This window comes from Canis lupus, chromosome X (genome assembly GCF_048164855.1).
Source record: "Canis lupus baileyi chromosome X, mCanLup2.hap1, whole genome shotgun sequence".
NCBI classification, from domain to species: domain Eukaryota; kingdom Metazoa; phylum Chordata; class Mammalia; order Carnivora; family Canidae; genus Canis; species Canis lupus.
This window is the reverse complement of record NC_132876.1, coordinates 67211833-67228969: the sequence shown is the minus strand read 5'-3', so window position 1 is coordinate 67228969 and position 17137 is coordinate 67211833. Positions and strand designations below refer to the sequence as shown.

The following is a 17137-nucleotide window of genomic DNA, read 5'->3' as shown; positions in this document are numbered from 1 at the left end:
AAGACCCCTGAGACTAGTAAACTGACATTAAAATTAGCCCATTAACCCACATCGTCCTCCTCCCTTTCTTTTTTTCATAACCTACTCTCTTCATCTTTCTTTAATTTGTGAATATTTGTAAAACATCCGATTAATCCAGCCTGTCATCCACTGGAATGTATGTAACCTTAGGAAGGCAGAGTAAAAATGTTTGACTCTTGTTCACTGTTGTGTCCCCAGTGCCTACAACAGTGCCTAGCATTCAGTAGATACACGATATATACCTGTGAAATGAATCTGTTCTTAGAAACAAAGCCCTCCTCCTGGGGGAGGGAGCAAGGAAGAGAAGGGAAAGCTCTTTTCAGTGGTATCCTGGGCCAGTTCCAGTGGAATACCCCAGCAGGGATATGTGGCAAGAGGGGATACCACAGATGTAGGTTGGGCTAAGCCAGGGAAGTTCAGCAGAAAGAGGAGGCCCCAGGATAAGGACTGAATCCCAAAGAGCAGGCCTTGTCCCTGTTTCTGCCTGTCTTCATCTCAATTTGGAGGGAACTGGTCAGAAACCTTTGGAGGAACTCTTGCTTCCAAAAGCACAAACTAATGCTATGGGGACCAGACGGACAAAAGTGAAAAAGATGGGATAGAAAGGCCTGGGAGCTCTGGGAGAGGGAGCACAGAGACATCAAGTCCCAGTGAAAGCGAAATGGCCCTTCATTTGAATGCAAATGCTATGTAAAAGCCTGAAGCCCCTTGACGTCAGCCTAGCCATTGGTGGCCCAACTACACCGGGCTACCAGTCACCTGGAAACCTGACCGGCAGGAAACTCGGATGCCGTAGTCTGAGACGTACAGGGGGGCCGTGCAGCACAGCTACCGCTTTACCTATTGATTCCCTGCTGCTTCTCAAAGTCGGGTTGAGGCCTTACAAGAACTTTAGAATGGCTTAGGGAGCTCTTTCCTCATACCCAAGCCATCAAGTACAGAAGCTGCCTTTTGGAAAAAGAAGCAGGCATGTACCTGGGTACTCTCAGGAGCACGGCCAGAAGCAGCACCGCGGGGACTGCCGGCACTGGTAGCAGTGGGAGTCTCCTGCCAGCCTCCAACTTCACAGCGGTGCCTGCCTATGCGCACGACATGGGGTATCCCCATATACCCAGCGTGGATCCTCACGGGCCATCGCTGGGGGTCTGGGGTTCACCCTATAGCCCCTCTCGAGAAGACTGGAATGTGTACCCCGGACCATCCAGTACAGTGGGCACGGTGCCCATGAACGACATGATCTCGAACCCTTCCGCTTTTGGCTCTCAGGAATACAGCAACTTGGGCCCTGCGGGCGGGGGAAGCACCAGTGGAAGCCTGCCAGCCCCATCCAGCCGGTTGCTGTTCCCCATAGACGCTGAAGCTGCAGATGCCAGTTCTCCCAACAGAAGCCGCCACAGCCCCTCTGCATGGATGCGAAAGACCTTGCAGGTGACCGGTGAGTAATGGGTCCCAATACCCTCAAACTTTTCCTTCCTTTGCTTGGCTTCTACTTCTGTTGGCCTGTCTGCTCTCCTACTTCTCAGGCTCTCCAGGGACAGTTTAGTAGCTGAGGATTACTGCATGGCTAAGTGCCCGAATCCCCTCCCATTAGTGACCTCCCTTGCATAAGCCTCTGCTCAAACCCAGAAGAGTGCAGTGCTTGGAATCAAACTGACCCTAGGAGTGTTTTTCATTGTTTTCTGATGAGTCAAGGGAGCAAGCTGGGGGAAAACGGACACATTGTGCCCAGTTGGGAAAACATATGTACAGGAAAGATCAATGGGTGAACGAAGCAAGAGGGTAGCCACGATCCCAGTCCTGTCACTGCTGCTTGCCCTTTCCCTTTAAAATCCTTCCCCATCTTGGCAGGTGTGCTCCCCTCAAAAACTGATGATGCTCAACTTAGGTTTCATAGTGCTTGGCTGGCAATGGACCCTCCAGCTTAGCCACAAAAGCCCCAATGGCAAAGTGGCCTTGTCATCCTGGCCTCTCAAGAAAGCTGCAGCTTCCTTCACCCAAGCTGGCAGAGGCAAGGTGGACTCAAACCTTCTTCTAATGTCCTTTCTGCCAATGGAATCATTGAGTTAGGTGAGAAGGCAACAGCACACTGCTGGGACATAATAAACTCCATTCTAACATCCCTGGGCACACAGGAATAGCAGCCTCAGCACTAATAGGTGCTTAAAGACTTCATCACTATCCAGGAAGGCTTCTGGAGACAAAGGGGTGGGGACAGGTCTATGATGGAATTTAGGAAGGCACAGAGATTCTAGACTAATGCTGACCCACGCTGGTACCAGCAAGCCAGTGGGCAGCTGCTGGGAGCCCAGGGCAGGGGAAATGGGCACTTTGCTTTAACCTTGCATGGGGAGAAGGCAGCAAGATGTAGGTTTTCAGGTGTAGTTGTTCTTTTTTTTTTTAAAAAAAAAAGATTTTATTTATTTATTCATGAGAGACACAGGGAGAGAGGCAGAGACACAGGCAGAGGGAGAAGCAGGCTCCATGCAGGGAGCCCGATGCCGGACTCCATTCCGGGTCTCCAGGATCAGGCGGGCTGAAGGCAGAGCTAAACCCCTGAGTCACCAGGGCTGCCCTGTAGTTGTTCTTTTTTTTTTTTTTTTTTTGTAGTTGTTCTTTTATCACATTTTTGTTATTCCAACCTATGACTCCCCGTCATTAGAGAAAATTGGTAAAATTGACTCTATCACTTTTATCCCTCTGGGAAGGAAATAGCATTTGTCCATAATGATTATACATTCGTTCACAGTTCTGCACTTTTACTCCCCTTCAAAAAGCAAGGGCAAGAGAGTGGGAAGGGACCAACTTTTATCATTAGAAGGATTCTTAGCTAGGAAGAGGCAGTTCTGTTTGATTGGGACATTACCAGGGTAGCAATCAGAAATTAAGAGTAGAGTTTAAGGGACACCTGGGTGGCCCAGTGGTTGAGCATCTGCTTTCAGCTCAGGGCTCTGATCCCGAGGTCCCGGGCTGCGGGGAGCCTGCTTTTCCCTCTGCCTATGTCTCTGCCTCTGTGTGTCTCTCATGAATAAATAAACAAAATCTTTTCAAAAAATAAAAGAGTAGAGCTTAAACACTTGGTTTTAAAGTGTTTGGAGGAAATCTGAATTTTTAAAAATATGGGTGAGTCAGCTGGCTAAATAGAATAAAGCCTGAGGTTAAGGTGGGGCAATCCTGGGGCTGTTATTACATCTAATTTTAGGGTTGTAATTAACATCCATTTACTAAACCCTAAGATTAGCAAAAGATACAAAAGTCAAAAAGTAGCTGCTCCCAGTCCAAGATTATGTTTTCAAACACATTAGAAGAGGAAAGTCATTACTGTGTTTGGAAGAGAGAACAATGGGGGCAGGGGAGGACAAAAGAAATGATCTTGAGTCTTGAATTTTTGTTTATGAGGGAAAATGTGACAAGTTTCTCTGCTTAAAAGTCTTCTATTTGTATTTGTTTTTATGAGCTCAGGTCTCCTTCTCGGGTAATGCTGGTGCCAGGAGAAGTTTAGAAAGGGACTCCTTAATTTGCGGTACCTTTATCACAAACCTTTAAACCTGGCTATACAATGTCACCGTCACAAGATTTTCTCTCAAAATTCTATTAAGTAATCTAAAATTGGATTATTTTGGAACCCCTCTGACTCCTGGCAATTTATCTTGTAGATGAGGCTTTATTAGAGTCAATCTTTGTTTCACTTTAATAATGTCTTATCAATTAAAATTATCCTTTTGCTATATGCTTGTAGCCCAAGGTGCAGATTTAGCAGCGATTTAAGAATATAACACGAAGTATGGACCTTCTCCCCAGAAAATATGCACAAAAGTAAACACACTTGGACCCAAATGCATGTGTGTATACACACACATGTCCACACATTGACACACGCACATTTTTAAACTAATTTTGAGAGATGCATGGATCCACTGAAGCCCTTCTATGGATCTCAGGTTATGAATTACATGTAAAAAATTAAGCTGATCATCTCACAGGATCACTCTGAACCAAAATGCACCCATTTTTATCTTCGTATATAGTGTTAAACAAGTATTTGTTAAATGAATGAATGAATCAGATCCTGCTAAATTGTCTACTTCACTCTGTAGTATTTTGGAACAACATTTGGCTTATGGCTGAGAAGACAATTAGATGAACTACAAAATGGAAGTAACCCCTCTCTGATTAAGGTAATCAAATAAAACCCTCCATAGTGACTACTATCACATTTGATTTTCTAAGGAAAGGGGACTGACAGAATAAATGACTGTCCCCTAGGTGATTTGATTCTTTAAAAAAAGATAATTTTATTTACACTTTGTTCTCTAAGTGGTCTGTTCCAATACACAACTCATTTTAAAGATTATATGAAGAGGAACCCATAGAAAGGTTCTGTGAAAAGTTAAGTGTTTTCATATTTTAAACATTGTCAGTGCATTACAGCTAGGAATTATTTTTTCGTCTTTTCTATTACCCAGAGTTGTAGTCTTGAATGAGTTTTGGCAAGGTGATAATCTTTTTTTATATAAATTAATTTTTTATTGGTGTTCAATTTACCAACATACAGAATAACACCCAGTGCTCATCCCATCAAGTGTCCCCCTCAGTGCCCGTCACCCATTCACCCCCACCCCCCGGCCTCCTCCCCTTCCATACCCCTAGATCATTTCCCAGAGATAGGAGTCTTTATGTTCTGTCTCCCTTTCTGATATTTCCCACACATTTCTTCTCCCTTCCCTTATATTCCCTTTCACTATTATTTATATTCCCCGAATGAATGAATGAGAACATATAATGTTTGTCCTTCTCCGATTGACTCATTTCACTCAGCATAATACCATCCAGTTCCATCCACATTGAAGCAAATGGTGGGTGTTTGTCGTTTCTAATGGCTGAGTAATATTCCATTGTATACATAAACCACATCTTCTTTATCCATTCATCTTTCGATGGACACCGAGGCTCCTTCCACAGTTTGGCTATTGTGGACATTGCTGCTATAAACATGAGTTTAGTGTCATCATGATATCTATTCAGTCCATTTTTGTGGATTGTTCCACTGAACTTCTTCTGAAAGGGGAATTTTAAGAGTCCCTCTTAAAATTTCTTGCAGAGCTGGTTTGGAGGTCACATATTCTTTCAGTTCCTGCCTGTCTTGGAAGCTCTTTATCTCTCCTTCCATTTTGAATGAGAGCCTTGCTGGATAAAGTATTCTTGGTTGCATGTTCTTCTCATTTAGGACCCTGAATATATCCTGCCAGCCCTTTCTGGCGTGCCAGGTCTCTGTGGAGAGGTCTGCTGTTACCCTAATATTCCTCCCCATAAAAGTCAGGGATTTCTTGTCTCTTGCTGCTTTAAGGATCTTCTCTTTATCTTTGGAATTTGCAAGCTTCACTATTAAATGTCGAGGTGTTGAACGGTTTTTACTGATTTTAGGGGGGGATCTCTCTATTTCCTGGATCTGAATGCCTGTTTCCCTTCCCAGATTAGGAAAGTTTTCAGCTAGGATTTGTTCAAATACATATTCTGGCCCTCTGGCCCTTTCAGCGCCCTCGGAAACCCCAATTAAACGTAGGTTTTTCTTCCTCAGGCTGTCCCTTATTTCCCTTAATCTATCCTCATGGTCTTTTAATTGTCTCTTTTTTCCTCAGTTTCCCTCTTTGCCATCAACTTGTCTTCTATGTCACTCACTGGTTCTTCCACCTCATTAACCCTCGTCATTAGGACTTCTAGTTTGGATTGCATCTCATTCAATTGATTTTTAATTTCTGCCTGATTGGATCTAAATTCTGCAGTCATGAAGTCTCTTGAATCCTTTATGCTTTTTTCTAGAGCCACCAGTAGCTGTATAATAGTGCTTCTGAATTGGCTTTCTGACATTGGATTGTAATCCAGATTTTGTAACTCTGTGGGAGAGAGGACTGTTTCTGATTCTTTCTTTTGAGGTGAGGTTTTCCTTCTAGTCATTTTGCTCAGTGCAGAATGGCCAAAAACAAGTTGTATTGGGAAAAGGAGAAAAAGAGAGAGAAAGAAGGAAAGAAAAGAGAAAAAAGTAAAAAGAAAAAAGGAAGAGAAAAAGGAAAAAAGAGAAGAAGAAGAAAAAGAAAATGAAAGAAAGGGGGAAAAAGGGTGGGGGAAGCAATCAGAAATCAAAAAGAAAAAAGAAAAAAAACCACGGGGGTGTATCTTCTGATTCTGTATACTTTAAGTCCCTTGACTTCCCCTGGATCTTGTCCGTCTAGCTGGTCTTCTGGGGGAGGGGCCTGTTGTGCTGATTTTCAGGTGTTAGCACTTGAGGGAGCTGCTCTGCCTCCTGCCTGGTGCAGGGCTCAGTGGGGGTTGTTTACCCCGTGAGGCCCCTGGAGGAACAACCCCAGTGGCTGCGGCAGCTCTGGAAACCTGGATTCAGCCCCTGCAGGAACTCCGGAGCTCTCCCTCTGCAGGGGCCTGGAGGCTCCAGGGACGGGGCCGCTGATCTGCTCAGCTCCAGGCAGGAGTGTCCTTGCTGTCCTGTGCCCTCCCGGTCTCTGCCTGTCCTGGGGGGAGGCCGGATCCTGGGCTGTGTCCCGACGCCCTGTGCTCCCGGGCCTGCGCTGTTGGATTCGGGCTCCCAGCCGCGCAGCCGCCTCTCCGTGGAGCCGACACCAGAGCCCCTCCGAGCTGCTCCCGGGTCCAACCGTGCACGCGCTGCAGCCCTTTAGGGAGCTCTGCACACTCTCCCCAGGGCGCAGGTGCTCTGTTAGTGTCCCAGGGAGCCTGAGGGCATCCCCGCCCTCCTGGTGTCCTGCTCTAACTCCCTGCAAGCGCCTTTCCTCCCAGAAAGATTGGTGAAGCTCCTGCTTCTCTGGGACGGTGCTTTCCTGTCCTGGGGGCACTTGCCCCGGCCTTAACCTGGCTCCTCGTGGGGCCCCTCCCCCTTGGATGCCTTTTGTTTCTTTATTTCTCCCCCCCCCCACTTCATACCTTGATAGAAGCGTGAACTCTTCTCACTGTAGCATTCTAGCTGTTCTCTCTTTAAATCTCAGGCCGAATTCGTAGATTTTTCAGGATGATTTGAAGGTTATCTAGGTAATTTGGTGGGGACAGGTGATTTGGGGACCCTACTCTTCCGCCATCTTGCCCCTCCTCCGCAAGGTGATAATCTAAGCAGGGTTGGAGAAAGGCTTTTTTGTTAGGAGTGGAAAAGAGGGTAAGGGAAGAAACAAACCTTGAATAATTCTGATTAATCCACTGGACAAAACACTGAGGAAGTTATACTTCTTACTTTTTACTCAATTAAGGCACTTCAGAAAATACGTTGCTTAATAATTCTTTTCTTGTTGCTGCTTAACAATTCTTGAAGCTTATCATTATGCTCCTTGGTTTTGACCATTTCATGGACAATTTTTTAAAATGAATTTGGATACAATTTTTAACTAAAAGCAGCACAGGATTATCTTAAGATGGAAAGTAACTAAGATGGGATCAATTGCACTGTACTTCCTATAGAAGGAACCTGGTTTTCAACCTCTTTGCTTTGGTTTGGTACGGGAATATGGACATTATGCTATACTAGAACATATCCAAATCCCATTCAATTCAGTTTCATCATTTAAGGGGCAGAGGCAATGAGGCAGAAGAAAGAAGAGAGTTCAGGAGAAAGGACACAAGAGAAATTCATTTCTTTTTTTTTAAATTTTTTTAATTAATTTATTTATTTATGATAGTCACGGAGAGAGAGAGAGAGAGGCAGAGACACAGGCAGAGGGAGAAGCAGGCTCCATGCACCGGGAGCCTGATGTGGGATTCGATCCCAGGTCTCCAGGATCGCGCCCTGGGCCAAAGGCAGGCGCCAAACCGCTACGCCACCCAGGGATCCCTTTTAAATTTTTTAATTGGAGTTCAATTTGCCAACATTTAGCATAACACCCAGTGCTCATCCCACCAAGTACCCCCCAGTGCCCATCACCCAGTCACCCCAACCCCCCACCCACCTTCCTTTCCACTACCCCTTGTTTCCCAGAGTTAGGTGTCTCTCATGTTTTGTCACCCTCACTGATATTTTCACTCCTTTTCTCTCCTTTCCCTTATTCCCTTTCACTAATTTTTATATTCCCCAAATGAATGAGACCATATAATGTTTGTCCTTTTCCAATTGACTTATTTCACTCAGCATAATACCCTCCAGTTCTAACCACGTGGAAGCAAATGGTGGGTATTTGCCATTTCTAATGACTGAGTAATATTCCATTGTATACATATACCACATCTTCTTTATCCATTCATCTTTCGATGGACACCGAGGCTCCTTCCACAGTTTGGCTATTGTGGACATTGCTGCTATAAACATCGGGGAGCAGGTGTTCCAGCGGAGAAATTCATTTCTCTCTGCAAACTATGCCATTAATATTTCCCCTGAGCTACATCTTCTTGAGGGTTGAGGCCTTATCTGTCAGATTGAGGCAACAGACTCCTTTTACCATTTCACATGGCTTTGATATGCAGTCTGGTTCTTCCTCATCCCTCCTTTCTTCAGGGGTTATATTGCCGGATAGGGTGAGGATTTTCATTGCAAATAAAGAGGCCTGGTCTTGACTTTATTGTCCTTAGAAGAAACTGCAAGAGGGCAATTTATGACCAATGGGGGTGGGGAAGGACTACAACCTTCCAGAGTTTTTGAAGTCTGGTTATATTTACTATCAAAGAGCAGAAAACACAGACACACACAAGTTGAATTTTAACTTCTGCCTCCAGTTAGAATGTAAATGCTCAGCTACTTAGGGATTACAAAGGGTTTGAGGAGGCATCTCTCCAAAAATATTTTTTGATCCTAAGATAATGAGGTTCTGGAAATAAATTAAAACTCAAAGTTTTCATTCTGATCTCAAATCTACATTCTACCTTTGTAACTAACCAAATGTCAGACCTTTGGTTTCCTGGATTCAAAACCAGCTTACAGTTTTGGTCTTCCAGCTAAGTTAAAGGACTGGGGCTCATCATTTTCAATTTTCAAGGAGTAAAGTTTTGTCTAGTTCATTTGTCCATGAGTCATTCTGCCATACTAAACTTAGTATTAAGTTTAATACATATCTCTCATCCAGAATTTGTTTCTGCATTTTTGTCTTTTTTCTTTCCTGAAGATGAAAGAGTGTCTCACATTTGTTTAGGGCTTGTAAATTCCAAACCAACTGGTTGGTGTTCCTAAATGTAAAGAGGGTTCAGGATGGGATCTGATGCTATGTAGCTCCTTTGTTGGGCCTGTGCTGCATCTTAACACCTCAATAGGGTTTAGAGAACCACTTTAAAGAAACCTTTGTCCTACAGATCACTCCCCAAAACCTCACATCAAAAACAATCAGGGAAGATCAGAAGCAGTTTGCCAAATGCCATAGAGAAAAAGAGGAAGATCCTCCTGGAGGGAGTTAGAAAAATTGAAAAGAAAGGGAAGCTTCCTAATCACCTTTGGAAAATTTAAAAGAGGAATAAAACTGTATTTGAGGAAGGGCATGAGAAATTAGTTAAATGTTGTAACACAAAGCAAATGTTTATATATCCTTTCAAAGAATACTAGAATACTCATTTTATTCTGCCTAGTCAATATGTCCCCATTCCCCCCATTCATTAGCCACTTGGGAATAAAAGTTGATTTAAGACCCTCACAAAATATTTTTTTCTATTGGATAATAGGGGCTATCCTAAAACAGAATCTAAATTGTCACTTAGTTGTCACTTACTATCCAAACAAAATTCTCTATAGAATGTATACATAGGGGATCCCTGGGTGGCGCAGCGGTTTAGTGCCTGCCTTCGGCCCAGGATGTGATCCTGGAGTCCCTGGATCGAGTCCCACATCAGATAAGGCTCTCTGCACGGATCCTGCTTCCCCCTCTGCCTGTGTCTCTGCCTCTCGCTCTCTCTTTGTGTGTCTCTCATGAATAAATAAATAAAATCTTAAAAAAAAGAATATATACATAACTAGAATGTATGTAACTAATAATGTCAGGATCACAGAATAGTTTGCCACACTTGAGCCATTCTTATGTTTCCTAGCATATTTAAACTGGAAATCATACTGGACTGTGAGTCAGAGGTATGTGTTTGGGTCCCCATACTTCAGCTCACTAGCACAAAACAACTTACTTACCTACACTGAGCCTTAGGTTTCTTAAAGGAAAAATGGGGATAAGACATATTCTGCATAATTTAAAAGTGTAGGTGAGAAGTTCAATAGGAAATGGTATGAATGAACTGCATAAGATATATATAGGAAAGTGTATGTATGCTATATGTTGCTATTACTGCCAATACTACTCCTATATGTGAGTTGAAATGGAAATGAATGAAAGGAAAGGGAATGAAAATCATGGATTAAGTGTTTGCTTTAAAAAAATAAAATGCTTTGGCGTATGTAGGTCAATGGTGGTGTGTTTTGTGTGTGTGTGTGTGTGTGTGTGTGTGTAAAATAGTCACAGATGACAAAAAATTTAATGGAGAAGTGGACATATGACATATTGGTTCAAAAAATGTACTTGTTTCATATTTGAAAGTAATAAATAAGGATGGGAACAGTAGTTATAATTCCTTCAACCAAAATAATCTCCAAAGAAGTAAAATATGATTAAATATATTGCTTTCTCCCCTAATAGGGAAAACCAGGACAAAAGAAAAGTATCGTGTGGTTTACACCGATCATCAAAGATTGGAGCTAGAGAAGGAATTCCACTGCAACAGATACATCACCATTCAGAGAAAATCAGAACTGGCAGTCAACCTGGGCCTTTCTGAAAGACAGGTACACTGAAAGTATATCCAACATGTCTTAAAGTTATTTCAATAAGCTGAGGTTTTAGGGAAGTCTGTAAGCAAGAGTAGAAGCAAAACAGAAAACTAAGACATTTTCCAAGCTCTCTTAAAGCCCACATTCATCCTATTGGACCTCCTAGTTTGGTCTCATTGGTCAGTGAGTTAATTAATAGTTGAATGTGGGTGCAATATGCAGAGGGAAAAGCAAAGGGGTGGGACATAGGAGGAGGAAAATTAAAACTTCCATAGAATTAATTAGTCAAGTCAAAACCTTGTTTGATTCCCCAAATAGTTATACCAATGTATGAAGTGGCGATTTGATGATCATGGCAATTATCTGGTTCATATTAGTCAAACTACAATAGTAACTGAACACCAATGCTACTACCTGAACCAAGTTTTTCTATTATTCAGGGTAGGATATGTAACTTTCTATGGTCCATAAACTTCTATGATGCCTGCATCAAATTTAGCATACTATAGGTACTCAGTGAAGATTAGAGCATGACAAAGATCAATGGTTTCCATTTATCCAAACTTTGACATTACACAACTACCTGATGTTTTTTCACTTAAATCTAGAAGTAATCCTAGAATTCTAGAATGCTAGAGTTGGGAAGTCCATTAGTGTGTTGCCTATCCCAAGCAACTTGCATTTCATACAGGTATGAAGGCACATTGGTATCACAGCAAGAAATATAGTATTTCATCACCCCTGTTCACTCAGTTCTGTTTCATTAAACCTATTAGGAAGTTACTTTGTTATTTAAATCACCTTTTTATCACCACACCTCAGCATCTGCCATTCTATTATTTATTTCTACCTGGGCAAAAGAGGTGTGGTGGGTGAGGTATAATATAAAGAGCACAGCATTTAGAATCAATAGGCCTGGATTTGATCCCAAAGTTTCATCTTACGCAAGACACTCTTTCTCTCAATCTCAGCTTTTTTTTTTTTAACCTGTTAAATAGGTATACTTCACAAGGTCATTGGGAGGCTCGAATGAAGTGACACATGTGATAGGGCTTTGTAAATGCTAAAATCCCTGTACAATATCAGCAATGACTATGAAAAATGAATTCAATATGATGCCACATTAAATCTAAAGTATTTTTTGTTTCAGGTGAAAATCTGGTTTCAGAATCGCAGAGCCAAAGAGAGAAAGACAATCAAAAAGAAAATCTCCCAGTTTGAGAACAGTGGAAGCTCAGTACAAAGTGATTCTGGCTCCATCAGCCCTGGGGAATTACCTAACACTTTTTTTACCACCTTATCTGCTGTTCATAGATTTCAGCCTATTGAGATACAGCCGGTCATAGTCTCTGAATGAAAGAAAGGCAAAGAGAAATGGAAAACCCCCTATCCCTTAGCATTGTCTTCTTGGTCTCTAAGATATCAGCAGGAGAGTAAGGACAGGATGTAATTTCTCCTAAGGCAGTACTCAGAACAAATGGATGTGCAATGGTTGAAGAGGTCACTTACTGTTAGAAATCATCCTCAGAAAACTCTTGTCATGTGCTATGCTATATGGCGGTCACTTAGGAACTTGATGGTAAACTATACAATTGAAAGCTACAATCACAGGCCTTTGCAACTCTATTCACAATTTCGGAAACTTACTTATGAACAAACTGTAAAAAACAGTTCAGGCAGAAGGCACATTTGTGTATATGTACTTGTGTTTGTTATTTGATGCTGGGTGTATTCTTTTATGCTATCTGGGGGGGAAGAGTTAAGCAGAAATTTATCCAGCTGTAGCTATCTTTGCAAGTAATTAATTCAAAAGCTAATGGCATTTTCATAACAAGACAAATGTTTAAAAATCTGAATCCATTACCACTGATTAATAAAAATAAAAACAGTTAAAAATAGACCTGCCCTATGACCCAGCAATTGCACTGTTGGGGATTTACCCCAAAGATACAAATGCAATGAAACGCCGGGACACCTGCACCCCGATGTTTATAGCAGCAATGGCCACGATAGCCAAACTGTGGAAGGAGCCTCGGTGTCCAACGAAAGATGAATGGATAAAGAAGATGTGGTTTATGTATACAATGAAAAATAGACTATTCTTGTTCATCAATCAGTCATTTACTGGCATCAATTACCTCATCTCAGAACTTCCAACCTATAGTGTCAATTTCAAATCTTGCCAAAACAATGAAGTCAGAATAGAACAATACAGCACAGCTTGGTAGAGTCATTAAAAAAGCAGCTCTCCAACACACAGAACAAATTCTAATCCCCTTTCTGTCTTTTCACTCTATTCAGTGCTATAGTTCACTGCCAGTCATAGTTAACAAAAGCACAAGGACAGAATGCAGGTCTATAGCCTGTCCTTGCCATCACTTTAAATCTGATTAATTTTAGTTACATTATGTCATGTCAATGCAGTGTGGCCCAAGGAGATACAGTTTACAGGTTCCAAACATACAACTTAGGCTGCAGTGAGTAGATTTGTCTGGCATTTTTGGTGCTGGTCCAGTATACTGTTTGCATGTCAACGTGGCCAAAGACTGGACTCTGAATCATTTTAAATCGAGATGGTTTAAAAGAAAGTTTTGCTAAAGGAGGAAAATAATCAAATCACAACTTTACTTTTCCTTTCAAGATACAGCTTCAAAATTCTTAAGAAATTAGATTCTTGAGCATAACTACATGTGTTTGGGTTAGGAATAAGAAATTTATCTTGCCTTCTCCTTATGAAAATCTCATAAAGAGGGCTTCTTTTCTATGGCTGTTCTTGGGGATACATCATTCAGTCTTCAAAAGATTTAAGGAAAGGATCTTTCTATCTCATATCTTGATCCAGGCTCTTGGAGTTATATTCTGCCTTTCCATAATACATCTTCTCACAATTTTTATGAGGAGTAAAATTGCCCCTATTTTGCTGGTAGGGAAATGGAGATATAAGCAACAATTCATTTTCCAAACATACGCAGCAAGGCAATCATGGATATTGATTAGAACTCTGAGTTACATAAAAATGACTTTTACGGTCTCTAGTGATGGAATCAAACTCAAAGCCCCTTCCTATTCATTTGGTATCAGATTATGTCACTGAAGCTGCATACAGCTCCTCGATGTACACACCAGCAGATAATTACTACCTAGAAATGCAAACTTTACCCTTTGTTTTTCAGCTCACCTACTCTCCCCATCAGTGAATTGAGGGCTTCTACCAATAACCTTAATAATGCCTTACATGTGTGTAATAATATTTTTGAATGTACTTTCACATTTCATATTATCTGACCTAATATCCTTATCCCTTATGAGATAGGTAAAAGTTGTTATTTCCCACTTTGTAATTTAAGAAAGAAGAGACTAGAGGGGCTTAAATATCTTTGGTTAACCACTTTTTTTCCTTAGCCCAGGTATAGATATTGGGGAAAGGTAATAAAGATAGGTCAATTTAAGCTCTCTTTCTCTTCAAAAAGTTACCAATTTTCAGTAAGTTAATGGCAAAATCTAGGATTAGAACACAGATCTACTAAATTGAATGATTATTTATTTAGTGCTTACACTGTGCTAGGATTTCTTGACTCCCAGGACAGCATGCTTTCTATTCCACCTAATTGCTCCCAATAACTATGAGGTGAAATACATAGCATGCTAATTGGCAAGCAGGCCATCTGGAGGGCTGAACAAAGAAAATCAGGATTAAAATGAGTTCTTCCAATCTAGTGAGGAGAAAGGTGGGGATTTTAAGGATGAGGAAGCTAAGTTCTGAGTATACATAGTTACTTAGATTCCTCAACCCTAACACTGCCTCACCAAAAAATAAGAATACCTTTGGCTATAGCAGTTGGATTTCTCTATGGGTTGTTATTTCCTGCTATAAACTTATGTTCAACAGAGAAGAACGGTTTTCCATTTTTATAGATTCTAATTTTCTAGAACTTGCTAACAGAACCACAATACAGAGTTTTTGTCCTTAATAGCATTTTGCAGCCATTTCCCCTAAGAAGACATGTTGATTCTTTCTCTGAGATCCAAGAAAAATACACACCCCTTGCTTTTATGGTTATATTATGGTGGTGTGTGCTGGGAGGTACGCACAGAAAAGGTTAGACAGCAAAGTTCAAAAGTTGAATTTAAAGTAGGTTTCAACAGGGGCACCTGGATGGTTCAGTCAGTTAAACATCTGCCTTTAGCTCAGGTCATGATCTCAGGGTCCTGGGATTGAGATCCGCATGGAGCCCCACATTGAGCTCCCTACAGGACAGGGAGTCTGCTTCTCCCTCTCCTTATGCCTCAACCCTCCCGCTCATTCTCTCTCTCTCTCTCTCCCTCTCTCTCTTAAGTAAATAAATGAAATCTTTAAAGTAGGTTTCAATAAAGAAATTATTTTCCTAAAAAACCTGTCTCCGCGGGGCGGGCAGCAGCGCTTCCTCCTTGGAGTGCGGGTTTGTCCTTCCACCCCTGCCTCCGCGGCGCCTGGGAGAGCGAGGGGGCGAGCGGAAGGTGCGCGGGAGACGAGGCCCGCGATGCGGCCGGCGGGAGCCGCGGCGCTCGCGGGGTCGCTGTGCGGGGAGCTGCTGCAGGCCCCGCCGCCCCCGGCCTCGCAGATGCCTCCGGCCGCGCCCTCGGGGCCGCGGCTCTCCGCTCCAGCTGGTGAGATCCTCAACCGCCTTCCGGAGCCGCTGCTGCGGAGGCTCAGGGTGAGCCTGGACAGAGCGCCTGAGGGCTGGGGCTGGAGGAAGCTGGCCAAGGTGGCGGGGAGTCGGGGGCGCCTCTGGCTCAGTTGTCTGGACTTGGAGCAGTGTTCTCTTAAGGTCTTGGAGCCTGAAGTCCAAGCTTATGTTTACTGAAGCTGATGGGTGAGAAAGGTTGTACAGTCACAGAACTGAGTGACTTTCTGCAGGCTTTGGAGCACACGGAGGTTCTGCTTCTTGGCCCCCCAGGAATAAAGATCACTGTCAACCCAGAATCAAAGGCAGTCTTGGCTAGACAGTTTGTGAAACTGTGTTGCCGGGCAACTAGACATCCCTTCGTACAGTATCAGTGGTTTAAAATGAATAAAGAGATTCTGAACGAAAATGCATCAGCACTCATTTTTAACACAGTACATGTAAAAAGATGCAGGCTTTTATGTGTGTCGAGTTAATAATAATTTCACCTTTGAATTCAGCAAGTGGTTGGTCACAGCTGGATGTTTGTGATGTCACAGAAGTAACAGGAAGCTTCCAGAAAGTTCAGATGGCATCTCTGAATCCAAGTTGCAAATCTGTGTTGAACCAAGGTCCCAAAGGCTAATAATGCCTGGCAGTACATTGGTCTTACAGTGTGTTGCTGTTGGAAGCCCTATTCCTCACTACCAGTGGTTCAAAAATGAGTCACCATTAATACATGAGACAGGAAAGCTATACATGGTGCCTTATGTGGATCTGGAACATCGGGGAACCTATTGGTGTCATGTATATAGTGATCGAGACAGGATAGCTAGAAGGTGGAAATCATCATAGGAATAGCAGATGAGGGATCCCTGGGTGGCGCAGCGGTTTAGCACCTGCCTTTGGCCCAGGGCGCGATCCTGGAGACCCGGGATCGAATCCCACGTCGGGCTCCGGGTGCATGGAGCCTGCTTCTCCCTCTGCCTGTGTTTCTGCCTCTCTCTCTCTCTCTGAGTGTGTGACTATCATAAATAAATAAAAATTTTTAAAAAAAGGAATAGCAGATGAGGCAGTGGAGTGCACTGAAGATGAATTAGATAATCTTGGACAACCCAACAAAAAAGAGCAAACAGCTAATCAGCCTTTGGCAAAGGACAAAGTTGTTCTTTTGATAGGAAATATGAATTACTGGGAGCACCCCAAGCCTAAAGCTCCTTTGGTGGATGTATGTGAATTGACCAACTTGTTAGGACTACTAGATTTCAAACTTGTTTCACAGTTGGATCTTACTGAATACGAGATGTGAAATGCTGTGGATGAATTTTAACTACTTTTAGACAAAGGAGTATATGGATTATTATATTATGCAGGGCATGGTTATGAAAACTTTCCTAACAGCTTTATGGGCCTTGTTGATGCCCCAAATCCATATAGGTCTGAAAACTGTCTGTGTGTACAAAATATACTGAAACTGATGCAAGAGAAAGAAACTGGACTCAACGTGTTCTTGTTGGACATGTGTAAGAAAAGAAACGACTGGGATCCCTGGGTGGAGCAGCGGTTTAGCGCCAGCCTATGGCCCAGGGCGCGATCCTGGAGACCCGGGATCGAGTCCCACGTCGGGCTCCTGGTGCATGGAGCCTGCTTCTCCCTCTGCCTATATCCTGCCTCTCTCTCTTTCTCTCTGCGTGACTATCATAAATAAATAAAACATTTTAAAAAAAAGAAA

General features: G+C 42.6%; 1 protein-coding gene and 1 pseudogene across 1 annotated transcript; both read left to right on the top strand.

The window, feature by feature from the left end:
- Window positions 1-704: 704 nt before the first annotated feature.
- On the top strand, window positions 705-12660 carry CDX4 (caudal type homeobox 4). The gene is made up of 4 exons (XM_072817818.1): window positions 705-825; window positions 950-1456; window positions 10632-10777; window positions 11913-12660. The coding sequence occupies exons 1-4, from the start codon at window positions 705-707 to the stop codon at window positions 12117-12119; spliced, it is 981 nt and encodes a 326-aa protein (XP_072673919.1). The 3' UTR covers window positions 12120-12660.
- A 2590-nt stretch (window positions 12661-15250) lies between these two features.
- Window positions 15251-16260, top strand: LOC140628490 (mucosa-associated lymphoid tissue lymphoma translocation protein 1 homolog pseudogene; annotated as a pseudogene).
- Window positions 16261-17137: the final 877 nt, after the last annotated feature.